The sequence below is a fragment of the Vigna radiata genome, chromosome 9 (genome assembly GCF_000741045.1).
Source record: "Vigna radiata var. radiata cultivar VC1973A chromosome 9, Vradiata_ver6, whole genome shotgun sequence".
Taxonomy (NCBI): Eukaryota; Viridiplantae; Streptophyta; class Magnoliopsida; order Fabales; family Fabaceae; genus Vigna; species Vigna radiata.
The window spans coordinates 12,121,887-12,135,188 of NC_028359.1; the positions used below are offsets into that span (position 1 = coordinate 12,121,887).

The following is a 13,302-nucleotide window of genomic DNA, read 5'->3' on the forward strand; positions in this document are numbered from 1 at the left end:
AATTATAAGAGAACTTAAAATTACATAAATAATTATGTTTAGTGTGGGTTGGCGAGTTTCCATGACATTTTGAAATGTGGTGTAGCGTCCCAAACAAGTGCTGACTAGGTTTGAAGGTTGCTAGCCAATTTTAGAATGGACTATAAAAGACTCTTTAATATCCTTGTATGATATAGGAGGTATGGAACTAGACTAACGAAAGTACTAAATTGAAGTGAAACGATTACTAAAGAAAAAACAAAAAAAAAAAACTAACTAAACAATTAAATTTCTTGACAGTAATTTTACTTATTATAATTTTATCTATATAATGTGTAGTCATTGTTCTAAAAACAAATATTACTAATTGGCAAAAGAAAAAAAAATAATACTTAAGTTAAACATGGCCCTTAAATTATTTGGACTTATTCTCCAAGTAGATCTCAAATAGATAAGTGTGCTATTAATACACATATTAGCTTATATATATATATATATATATATATATATATATATATATATTATTTTTACTTAGTAGGTTTAATATGACAATTTTAAATAAAATCATAACTTGCAAATACAATACCTTTTGTTTCAACATTTCCTTTACATACAGTTAAAACTTTGGCATGTTTTGTACTTTTTTTTTTTGTTATTTTTCATTGATGATTGGTTGAGGAAACTTGATTATTTCGCCTACCTATAGATTCTCCTAAGCATTAAAATCTGATTATCCCAACTAAATTACATGACACGTGTGTGTGAGGACATAATTTTTCAGTCGTATCAATTAATATGGAACATTAATTGCATTTTCTTTTCACCGATAGATTAGCTTCTAGTTATGAGTATGTGCATAATCTTTCGTGAAAATGGTTAAATTTTCTTTTGTCTTTTGAAAAAAACAAAAACAGGCATGTTTATTTGTTGAACATCGCTATCAATCTTGAATTCCAAATACTAATAATTAATATCCTTGTGAACATTTTCACTTAGTTATGGGTTAAAATTCATTCCGTAGTTGGTTTTATATTCCTTATGTCCATTTTAACTTTCCAAGCAATCTGAATTTTTTTATTGTCCACACGTCTCCCACCATCGACAAATTTTTTTGCTTTCTTCTCCGAAATGTTTTGGAAGCAAAGATGCGTTGATTCAACGAAGTGGGCAACTTTTTGGTAAATGAATCAATGGAAAATAAACAAATGGGACTTGACTTCTATACCTTAACTTTTTGCAAACTTTAAAGTTTTGGAAATTAAGACATCCAAACACGTCTTTCGTTGATAATATGTTAAACTAATCTCATACATAAAATATTTTTCTCTAGAATATATTGCGTTATATTTTATTAATTAAATAAAACTATTAAAATAGTCGTAAAAACATGTAAAAGTATAAAAATTAAACAATTAAAAATATCTTTTAAAATTAACAAAATCAAAAATTACATTTTTAACTCTTTTTTAAATTTAAATTTATTTAACATAATCACGCACTCGTATCAGCCATCAAAAGGGGAAATGAAACAATTCAGAAAACGGAACCAATTTTCTTATTTAATAATGATAGAAGGAAATAAAATTAGCAATGATGTAAGACAATAAATCATTGTCCATAAGTCCATCAGGGACGCGTAGTTTTAACACTATATATACCCTCTTGGTTCCTTTTCAAAATCATTGTGCTCGTTTCTCCATTTTTTTTTCTCATTACAAACACAAAACCCATTTTTCTCACAAGAAAAGATACCTCTATTTGTCAAACTACACCCATTACTAAGAACCATGGCTTTCTCCAACAAATTGCCTTTGTTCCTTTTACTTTCTTCCCTCTTCATGCCTGCATCTCTGGGTGAGTACATCAATACATCATCATAATTTTTATGTCTTGTTCAATTTTCTTAATGCTAAGTATTTTATTAAATGTGATTCATATGTAGTTGTGTTTCCAGAATTTAACTGTAAGCATAAGTCTTATAAATAAACATTACATAATAAAAAAACCTATAAATCCATTACTTTAAAGATTTTGGTTACAATTGATACTGTTTCTTTTACTAAAAACTCTATCATTAATAATATCAACTTTTTTATAGTCTATGTGAGAATTATTTTAAGATTTATATAGTTGTTTTTACTTCTAAATGCTTTTTTCCTAACATGTATGGAATTTATGAATTGGCAGCTGAGATGGCATGTGAGGACCTTCCAAAGGAAGTGTGTGCATTCTCAGTAGCTTCATCAGGGAAGAGGTGTTTGTTGGAGACAGAGAAGGCGGCGGACGGTGGTGTCGAGTACCAGTGTCGCACGTCGGAAGTGGTGGTGGAAAGGATGGCGGGCTACATAGAGACAGACCAATGTGTGGAGGCATGTGGAGTTGATAGGAACTCTGTTGGTATTTCATCTGATGCCTTTTTTGAGCCTCAGTTCACCGCCAAACTTTGCTCTTCAGAATGTTACCAAAACTGCTCCAACATTGTTGACCTTTTCTTCAACTTGGCAGCTGGAGAGGGTAACAATTCTTCATTACTCACCATATATTTCTGTCCAATTAAGCATACTATAATGTTTATTTTACATCACTTTCTATGTAACTTCCAATATAAAATATCAAATCACCATTATACAGAAAGAATATACTTCAAAAAATGTAATTTTTAAAATCATTCACTAAGACTAAGACTGTCACATGATACTACTAATTAAGAAGAAAAATGAGTTTTTAACAACTTTTTTACCATCGTGATGAGATAGTTCATGATTAGTCCATTCAAATATATGGATCAATAAAATAATAACATATAATTTATTATTAAAAAATTGTTAAAAAATTATTACTAACTTGTCTTAGTCCAACCAAGAAAGCAATCTTTTAACAATAATGCAGTAATTTATACTTGTAGGCTCGGTTAAAGGAAGGTGGAGAAGACAGTTATGTAAAATAATCTTACAAGACATTAGAAGTAATTTTTAAATATATACGAAAGGGTATGTATGATACAAAAATAATTGTAATATTTAAAAATCAGTCTCTAAAATAGTGACATAATATTACAAAGTTAAAAAAGAAAACAGTTTTTCAAGTGCATCAAATTTTAGTAGTTTGACTCGTTTTCAAAGAAGGTGTGGCAGAAAAAGTTATGAAAAATTGTCGTACAAGACATAGATAGAAAGTAATTAAAATAATTTCAATTTCCAAAACTTGTATGCATGATCATAATCAACATGGTTGGTAGTCATTCGTTTTTTAGCTTCGGTTGCAGAATTGACCCATTATAAAATTAGTGGTCGTGGACATCATTAGGTACCATCTTAGAATAAAGAAGATAAAAACAATGTTGATTGTGAGTAACTTTTCCTAGGTTGAACATGTCCTAACAAGAATAGTGATGCCTATTCTTAAAGACATTCTGCGTGTTATTGCATGCGTTGTGGTTGTGATTTCTTAACTAATATAAAAGGTGATCATACTTTGACAACATTTTAATATCATCTATGTATTATTATGTAATTGATGTATGATAATATTTATGATTATTTTTATTGATTGTAGAGTAATTTTGAACTAATTATAAAATGATACATAGATAATATTAAAATGTTGTCAAAAAAATATTGTCAAACTATATCATTATCTAATACAAAAATGGCACCTCAACAATGAAGAGAAAAAATAATGCTCGTTACCTTTTCTTAGACATAGGGCAATTCTCATTCATATTATTCTGCTTTTTGTCTTGTGCTTTCACCGTTCACTAAGAAAACCTTAGCATACGGAATACCCTAGACGCCTAGAAAATTTTAACTTCAATTCTAATCAAGGTACATTTTTTTCTTACAAAACAAAGAAACAATTAAAATAAAAAAACTGTGCTTTCTTGTTGTGGCAAAAATTTTGGAATTTTCAATAAAGACAATAGATTATATACTTAAAAGGGTCAATTTAGTTTTTTTTTTCAAAACTATTTTGAAAAATTGTTTCAGTTTTAAATTAAATTATAAAATATGAAAATTATGTAAAATATGTATTCTAATAAATATATGGAGATTGTATCATAGTTTAATATGTAATTCTATTTGTCACGTAGAAAACATTTTAAATATCATTTGTTGGAAAACAATGTTTTATATAACTTTTATAAAGTTTCTTAACCGAAAAATTAATAATTTAATTTAAAAATTATATACATTTTTCTTGTAATAATTTAAAAATAAAAAACATATTTAATAGATTGATTGACTTTTAGAATTATTATTTTTCTTTTTAGGTGAAATAAAAATGTTAAAATATGTTTGTCTTTTGTTAGAACAATTAAGTTGTTAAGAAATAAACTTTAAACATATTTCAATCTCACAAAACTGACTTAAAGTTATATCTACTTATATATTATAAATTGGTTTATGTCTAGTTGATGTGAAACTTCGAGTACATCTTCTAGGATAGATATCATTTCTAACGTGAGACTAGACATTAACGGATAGACCGATAAGGGTTCAATAGGAGGTGGAACAACATGTCCAACAAACAACAAATATTGTTAGAAAAAGCAATTTTGATACCATGTGAAAAGCTAAACTTTAAGTCTAACTCAGTTCCACGAAACCGATTATAAAGGGAACCACTTTTATATTATAAATTGATTTTGTCTCTAATCGTTACGAGACTTCTAACGTAACTAAGATTGTTTTGATCATGTTATGCAGGGGTATTTTTGCCAGAACTATGCGAGAAGCAAAAGACTAACCCGCGTCGTGCCATGGTTGAGCTTGTGAGCTCAGGAGCTGCACCTGGACCTGTTTATGGTGTGTCATCAGCACCTTCCCCTTCTCCCCTGTAATTTATTTAGTCCGTTGAAATTCCACTTTCCTTCGCATAGATGGTGTGAATTGCAAGAGCCACTATTGTTATTATTTTTTTTATTAAGATATTAATATTGTGTTACTATGTTAGAAGAGGAATATGGCTTCATTTGTATGGGTCGTGTTACGGCTATTGTAATAATACTCAAAAGTGATTTGGGCACGGTGTTGATGGGTTTACGTGATGTTGTTGTTTTGCAAGTTTCTCAAATTTTGAAATTGGATTTTGTTTATGCTCTTCGTAACTCCCCACTGATACATCGAGTGATGTTATAACAAATATCCTATCCCACATTTCTTTCCATTATTTTAGAAGTAGATCTATAATAAAATCAATCAAAGTATACTGATTAAAAATTTAATGGTCAATCGCGGTTAAATCGTGGTGCAATAAACCGGAATTAAATTATTATTTTTAATATTAATAGTATTTTAAATAATATAAGATTATAAGAAATCAATATGTAAATATTTTGATTTAATATAAATAATTAATTATATGATTTAGAAAATAAAAAATAATTAATAAAATTGACAAAATATTATATCATTAGTGTAAAATAAGGTTTCAACATCTCGCGTTCAACATCAAAAAACAAAAAAGTCAAGCTTAAAAATGATTGATGACATTTTTGTAAATAAAAGTTCAATTAAGACGTCAGATTTAGACTTATTTGACGTCAATTAGTTATAAGACGTCGGATATTGAGAAGTCTGACGTTCTATTGAGTAAATTTTGCAGAAATGTTTGGCGCGAAGGTAAAAATGTGCTTAAAATATGACGTTAAATGTCCTAGAATTAGATGTCAAAAAGTTATATGTAAAACCCATGAAAAATATCCATTTTAATGGATAATAGTAAATTTTATTAGTATTATTATTAATAATAATAATAATTTTAATGTATAGAAAATATAATTGAATAGAAAATTATGATTAGAAAAATTAAAAGAAAAATTATGGTAGAGAATTATAATAATTTCAAAATGAGAGGTTCAAAATTTTGAGAACCTATTTTAGAAGATTTTGTAAAAATAATAATAATAATAATAATAATAATAATAATAATAATAATAATAATAATAAATTAATTAAAATAAATAAATAAAAATAAATTCATGAAGGGATAAGAATTCTTGCATTGCAATGATTGAGGGAGGATCAGATTTGCTAGTGGTTTTTTAAAGTTGTGATTAAAATATTAATTAAATACTATTAAAATAATATTAAAATAATAAACAATATTAAAAAAGTATTGTGAATAGTAAAAATTTTGGCTATAAAATGATGTTTATTGAATAATTTGACTTATAAGTTAGAAATTATGTTATTGATTTAAATATGTCATGTTATATTATTTTGTTGCATTTATTTGTTGTTTGGTTGTTATTGTTGTGTTGTGTGTTTTCTATCGGCGATAATCATGCGGTGGGTGTGAGCAGAAGATGATGAAATACCGTGGAAAAACTTATATTTAAAATTTAAGTGATAGTTTGTATAAAATTGAGGAAAAACTTATATTTCTCATTTCTATGACTGTTCTATCATATTAATGATGTAAGAATCCTATTATAGTTCAATACTATAAATATTTGGGATGTTACATTATAAGACTCGAATGCCATAGAATCAGACGTTATATGTTAGTGAATTCAATAAAAATTTGGACGGAAGATTGAAAATTTATTCATTTTATCTTAGTGCGAGACTCTCTTCTCTACTCAAACTTTCCTTAAATAAAGCTTTGTGATCATAATTTTTCTTTCATTTTATACAAATACATGTTGACTATGTCGTAGTCTACATCACCTAAGTCAGTCTTTACTCCACTAATGATGTTGTGTCCAAGGTAAATTTATTTACCTTGGACAATGTATTCAGGTAAACATTGACGTAAGTAAGGTATTGTATTTTAATCCTTATTTTTACTACGAATGTAGTTTAATTAGACATAAATTCACATTTGTCTCATATTTATTGACGTAAATTTATGTTAAATATTGTATTAATCAACGTAAAATTTAAAATTAAAAAAAAAGTTCATTTCGACTTGAATCCAAATTCTATGATTAGAAAAATGAAAAAACTATATCAATACAGATATTCTATTTATATTAAAATAATTATTATTTATTTAACTAAAATTACTTAAACAATAATAAATCTAAAAAAAAGTAAATTACAAATATTATATATCATCTTATGTATAAATGATCATTCAATCCTTTTTCAACATTTTTTTTCAATATAGTTAAAATATATAATACTTGATTGTATTGTAATTATTATTATTATAAAAGATAAATATGTGATAACATATTTTTTCAAGTTCCTAATACATTTATTTCAAACAACAAACACGATGAGAATTTTGGGAGTAGATTTATAAAAAGACACAATAATACTAATGAGACATGAACTATATCTAAATAAAAAATTGACATTATCTCTAACAAATTATTAACATTTGATTATTTTTATAGTTATTTTTATTTTTATTTAATATTTATGTAATTATGATACATTTTTAATATTTGATAATGAAAAAAACGTGAATCTAATAAATCATTAATAATATTATGTTTATCTTATTTTGATTTTTACGTTTTATAAAAAAATTAGTTAATATGTAAAATAATAAATAAATGGGTATAATAATCCTAGATACAAGTACTTACATTAATAAAACAAACTTATTAGGTATAAAATACAAATGAAAATAAATATATGAATGATAAAACTTTAATTGTCTTATATGACCCTATTATGTTAAAAAATATTTATTTAATGTCTTTTATTTAAATTAATTTTTAAAAAACCTTTCAATATTTTAAAAAAATATTAATATGGCTAATTATTATTTAAATTTAAAAAGTCAAAATTAAGATATTATTAATATTTCACATTGTTACAAATTTTTTTTGTACTTTATATAAAATACATCCATAAAATAAATAACCAACTATTTAGTATAATAAATCTCAAACTTCTAGTAAATATTTAAAATCCAATCACTGACATCTTAGGATAATACCCTCTAACGACTTGAACTCCATGATATCTTTCTAAAATTTGTAAGAAGTAATCTAGTTGTTCTAAAGGAGTTTCTGTGATTTCTATTTTCCTCAATCCATTTAAAGATTGAAACTCAACTAGGAGATGATATAAATATTGACAATCCTGGATAATCACATTTTGAAGTCTCTGCATTGCACCATTACCTAATTTAAACTTTCGAAGTGACAAATGTTTCATTTCCAACACTTCCAGCTGTGGGAAACTGCCATCCACACAATTGAGGTCAATGGAATTCTCAGACCACTCAACACCCAAAAGTCTCAAAATTTTGATTTTAGAGTGATTTTTCAAACCATTCATCCCCTCATCAGTAATGCACTTAATCCTTGACAACCATAACTCTGTAATGCTTGGGGGAAATATGACCTCAAAGGTTAGAAGGTTTAAGACATTATAAATCATCAATGTATTCAAATGCTTTAATTGTTGTAAGTTTTGAAATAAATTGGGTAATTCACCTTCATAACCGTCAGTCTCCAAGTACAACCCCATCCTCTTAATATTGGGAAATGTTCCTTTCTTTATTAGAGATGTTGCTTCTGTGTTGAGTATAAGGGGAGAGATGGTTTGAAGATTCCACATCTTCTCATTTGATTCTGAATATCTTCCTCGCAACTTGATAGGCCTTGATGTATTCAAATGCCTTAAATGTTTGAGTTTCCACATTTGAATAGGAAAAGAAATTGGACTGTCATACTCTAAAATACCCAAGTCTATGGTTTGTAGATTCCAAAGGCCAAGTATTGAATTTGGAACAAATGTAGCAAGGGTTGAGTTTATTCTCAAGTACCTTAAGTGGATGAAGTTCCCTAAATTGGAAGGAATCTCTAGGCATCTATTATGTCCAAACTCTAACACTCGAACCAATTTAAAGTCATCCAAAAGCCATTTCCATCCTCTCCTTTGAACATAATACTCTGGTCCAAAGAAAAACAGGGAACGCATACATGAATGGTCATTGTTGCTTGAAGAAATGTAATGACCCATGTCACCGTGAATAGACAGGCTGCGAGGTTTAGTAGGAATTAGAATGTTATTGTCTGTGCAAACGTCAAACACTTTCTCCTCTTTGGTCTCTGAAATGCAAAGATCTCGAAGAAGATCATGAACCTGACACTTCCTCAAATCTCCAATAAACTTCACCTTTGTAACCTGAACCAAACTGCGATCGATGAGCTCGTAGAAGTAGTCTTTCGCAACATCATCTGGGTCTCTATTTCCTGTATCTTGTATGAAACCCTCTGCAACCCATTTTTGCAATAATGGAGTAACAGGTATTTCAAAGTCTTTAGGAAATAACCCAAGATAAAGAAAACATGGTTTTAGTCTGCTTGGCAAGTTGTCGTAGTTGAGCGTGAGAACTATATCCTTCACTTGGGTTTCATCTCGAGTGAGATACCAATTAACATGACCTACCACTTTACACCATTCTCTATGTGACTTTTCCTTCTTAGCTAGCATCCCTGCTAAAACAATGATGGAGAGCGGCAAACCTCGACATCTAGTAGTAAGTGTCTAGTGATAAGCATATGGTAGTAAGTATCTGGTGATAAGCGTCTAGTGGTAAGCATCTGGTGGTAAGCATCTAGTGATAAATATTTGGAAGTAAGCATCTAGTGATAACCATATAGTAGTAAGTGTTTAATGGTAAGTGTCTGGTGTTAAGCGTCTAGTGTTAAGTGTCTGATGCTACGAGTTGTCTAGCAATAACTAAGTTGTTGGGAATCTCAAATTCGGGGTTCTGGACATCAGTTTTGGACGTTCTTTAAATCGTTTTAGGGGTTTAAGACCCTTCCAGAGTTATTGGTGAGGGTTACCAAGCCGTTTTCCTTTCCTAGTGTGTGTGCCGAGTTACTATGAAGAAAATTGTGTTATTGTGTGATTTTGTTTACAATGTGTGTTGATGCTTTTGAAATGCTATGAGTATGTTGTGAGAATGAAAGATGTGTGTTGCGAGAAGAACCTCAAGGATAGATTCTATGATCAAGTAAGTTGTGGTGAATGTTTGATAGTGAGGCTTTGGAGAGAAGGTATCCTGATATTCTACCAATCATTTAACTCATCGCGAGATGAATGGGGTGGTAGAGAGAATGACATGAGGTCTTTACCCTAGTCCTTTGGGTCGTAGAAGGAAAGATTAACCCATGGGGAAGTAGGTTACGCTACCCTTGTTTGTGTCTCTATAGAGTATAAATACTACCATGAGTGCACACCTTCAACGAAGTCTATTTCAGTAGAGTGAAGAGGTTAAATTGTGATATGGTCATGTGTTTGATGGGTTGTTGTGAATGTTAATATATGATTTGTTATATTAAATTATAAGATGTTAATTTCTTTGTATACCAGTTTATCCTTGCTTTTGTGTGTTTTCTCTTTTACAATTATCACCTTAATGATGTGTGCTTGGAGAATGTCTTTAGTGAACAGGAACTAACTGATGATAAAGTTAAAGTTTAGAATAAGACGTTTTGTAGTTTTCTTTCTATTTTGTAAAAGTCTTTATTACGTTATTACTTCATTATAATATCTTTTTTTATTATAGAATGATGTATATATCTTGTTATTATAAATTTATTCCTAAATAATTGTAGTAACAATTTATATATTTTTCTTGAGTAAACTGTTTTGTAATATTAAAAATATATCCTACAATAGTTCAACACCATAAAAAGGATTGGAATGTTACAAGTTTTACATGAATATACATTAATAACGACAATGTAAAACAATAATTACAAAAAGAATATTATAACATTTTAAATTATATATATAATAACTCTTTTTTATATATAATTTTTATTTTTATTTTATTCTTTATAATATAATTATTATTAATTTTTAAAAAACATAATTGTTAACTAATTATTTTTAATAAAAATCTTATTTTAAAATATTTAGTATAAAATTATCATACATTTCTTTTTCTCTTTTATTTCTATATTATATTATATTTATAATAATTATTATTAACATTAAATTGTTTCTTAATATATGCATTTTCTTTTTTTATATACTATCTTAATTAATTTAAATATGTTATTAATTTATAATACAATAGAAATATTTAAAAAAAATATGAAGGTAAAACAATTTTCCATTAAAAAAAAATATAATTTTTATAATAATTTTTTATATAGATTGAAATTCACCACATATAAATACAGTAACAAAATTGTAAAGTTTTATAATAAAATTGTAAATAAAAAAACTTTTTTTACCAATTATATTAAAAATAAATATAAAAAATTACACAACAACAAAATTTATGGTACATTACAAATATTTTTATACGGATTATTATCAAAAATAGGTATAAAAAATATTTTTTAAATTTAAAACCGGTATAAAATTAACGTTAATGGCAAAAGTGTAATACAGGAAAATTTTAATTCGCAGTATAGATTTCTTTTCGCGCCTCATCCTTCTCTCTGGCTCTGGCCGCATAGGGGTGCTGCATCCTTCTCTCTCGCTTTCGCCAGTGGGGAAGACCATTACAGATCTGCCACGCATCTTCTCCTACGTTCCTGGCCTCTACAAAATCTTCGATGAGATCCTCGTCAACACTGGCGACAACAAGCAGCGAGATCTCTCCATGGCAGCCTTCAAGGTCACCATCAATGCCAAGCTGAACACCATATCTTCAACGGCGATACCATACCCGTTGAGATCCCCAAACTCATTTGTAGCCACTTGCTTACTAACAGCAACTATGACGATAACGATAACCTTAAGAAGACCACCTGTGGATGCAACGGCTACAGTGCGAAGCTCACCAACATCTTCTCCACCGAGTTCATCGTCAAAATTGCCCATGGAAAGCGCAAGAAGAAGTATAAACAGGTATTCTTTTCAGCGCTTCAAGTTTTCCTCCATTTTCTGAGTCTCATCCTTCATTGAACAGTCCTAGGGTTCTCCACCTACAGCTCCCTCCCACACGCCACTGCTCCCTTGGCTTTCTCCACTCCCGTCACCGATAATATCTCCGTTTGCACAGCCGACTAACTCCATTATGTCTCCCTCTCAAATTCCGATTGGAAACTCGTTCTCTGGAACTATAACCCTTCACTTATCGCAACTTTCTTCTATTCTCTCCCTGTGATTTTGCTGACATTTCTTAGGACATAATTTTGTTTGTTAGGCATCTCCAAGGAATCATCCTCTGATGGTCTTGGCGTGGGAACTAACGCCATTGGATATGGCGTTAAAGCCGTGTAAGAAATTTGTTTCTCTTTTCTAAATCTTGTGCGGAAGCAAAAAGGGATTTTAGGGATTGCAAAGGTTTGATGTATCTGAGAGAAACGCAAAGTAACGGAACAGAGCAGTTCAGCAGCTATGTCCCTTTGGAGAACAGAATCAGCTCCCAATAATGGAGAAGTTGGAGGAACAGGAAATCAAGGGTGGGTACTAATACTTTTACCTTCAAGACAATTTTGGAACTGCAATTTCTTGATTGAAAAAAAAGCAATAATTATGTTGTTTCTCTCCACTCAAAATTCATTATCATGCAATTTTTGTTATAAAAAAAATTGTTTCTTACTCGTTCGGAAATCAATCATCGGCTATGGACTCAAGAAGCCTTTCTGATTGGTGGATCTAGGGTGGTCTGAAAAATTTTCAGGATAAGTATGTTAGTAAGAAGTACATATTTAGTTTGACAGACTAAGATGTATTTTCATGTTTTGAATCCAGAAAAATAGAAATAACTTGATCATGAATTTAAGCTTCTCATTAGCTTACATAAAACAGACATGACACAGAATAAAACAGAAATATCCTCACACAGGGTTTTCAAATTCTTATTTTTTTAATTGTCAGTGTTTGAGAAGATATTTGCTGTATTGATCGAATGCCATAATTTCTAACAACCAATTTTTTTGTCTGTGTTGAGGGAAGATTGAGAAGATTCACTCCTTATCATTGATCAGGAAAAATTGTCCATTTTCCTTTGTTGTAACTATCTCTCTCCATATATACTATTTGTTCTCTTCAACATCAATGTTTCTCAAGAAAATCCTATAACCTCTCAGTTACCTAATACTTATTGCTTTTATGTACAGCGGCAAGGGAATCTTGAAACTCATGCTGACAGGGTGATTAAAATACCAGAGGTACTTAATAATTAGGAATTTCATCATTGAAATTGAATTCACTTCTACTTATCAATAGAAAGAACTAAAGTGAAGCTAAATCTTATACTTATTTCATAGTGTATAAATGTGCTTTTTCCTACAGATGTTTGAAAGTTGTGAGTTGAATTTGCAACATGTTACTTTTTTTACACCTGTTCTATGCCCAATCCAATAGGTATTAAAAAGCACATTTATACCTATTTTAGAAGTAATAGGTATAAAGGTATATTTTATATCTATTTTGGAAATATCAT

The 13,302-nt window shown here is 29.0% G+C and overlaps 3 protein-coding genes across 3 annotated transcripts; 2 read left to right on the plus strand and 1 right to left on the minus strand.

Moving 5' to 3' along the window:
* Nucleotides 1–1,674: 1,674 nt before the first annotated feature.
* On the plus strand, nt 1,675–5,053 carry LOC106773814. The gene is made up of 3 exons (XM_014660568.2): nt 1,675–1,833; nt 2,167–2,493; nt 4,686–5,053. Exons 1-3 carry the CDS (start codon nt 1,767–1,769, stop codon nt 4,817–4,819), a joined length of 528 nt encoding a protein of 175 aa, XP_014516054.1. The 5' UTR covers nt 1,675–1,766; the 3' UTR covers nt 4,820–5,053.
* A 2,788-nt stretch (nt 5,054–7,841) lies between these two features.
* Nucleotides 7,842–9,380, minus strand: LOC106773357 (putative late blight resistance protein homolog R1B-14). The gene has a single exon (XM_014660056.1). It carries the CDS (start codon nt 9,378–9,380, stop codon nt 7,842–7,844), a length of 1,539 nt encoding a protein of 512 aa, XP_014515542.1.
* Nucleotides 9,381–9,920: 540 nt separating this feature from the next.
* On the plus strand, nt 9,921–13,145 carry LOC106773358. Its single transcript, XM_022785918.1, has 3 exons — nt 9,921–9,949; nt 11,298–11,759; nt 11,843–13,145. The coding sequence occupies exons 1-3, from the start codon at nt 9,921–9,923 to the stop codon at nt 11,919–11,921; spliced, it is 570 nt and encodes a 189-aa protein (XP_022641639.1). The 3' UTR covers nt 11,922–13,145.
* Nucleotides 13,146–13,302: the final 157 nt, after the last annotated feature.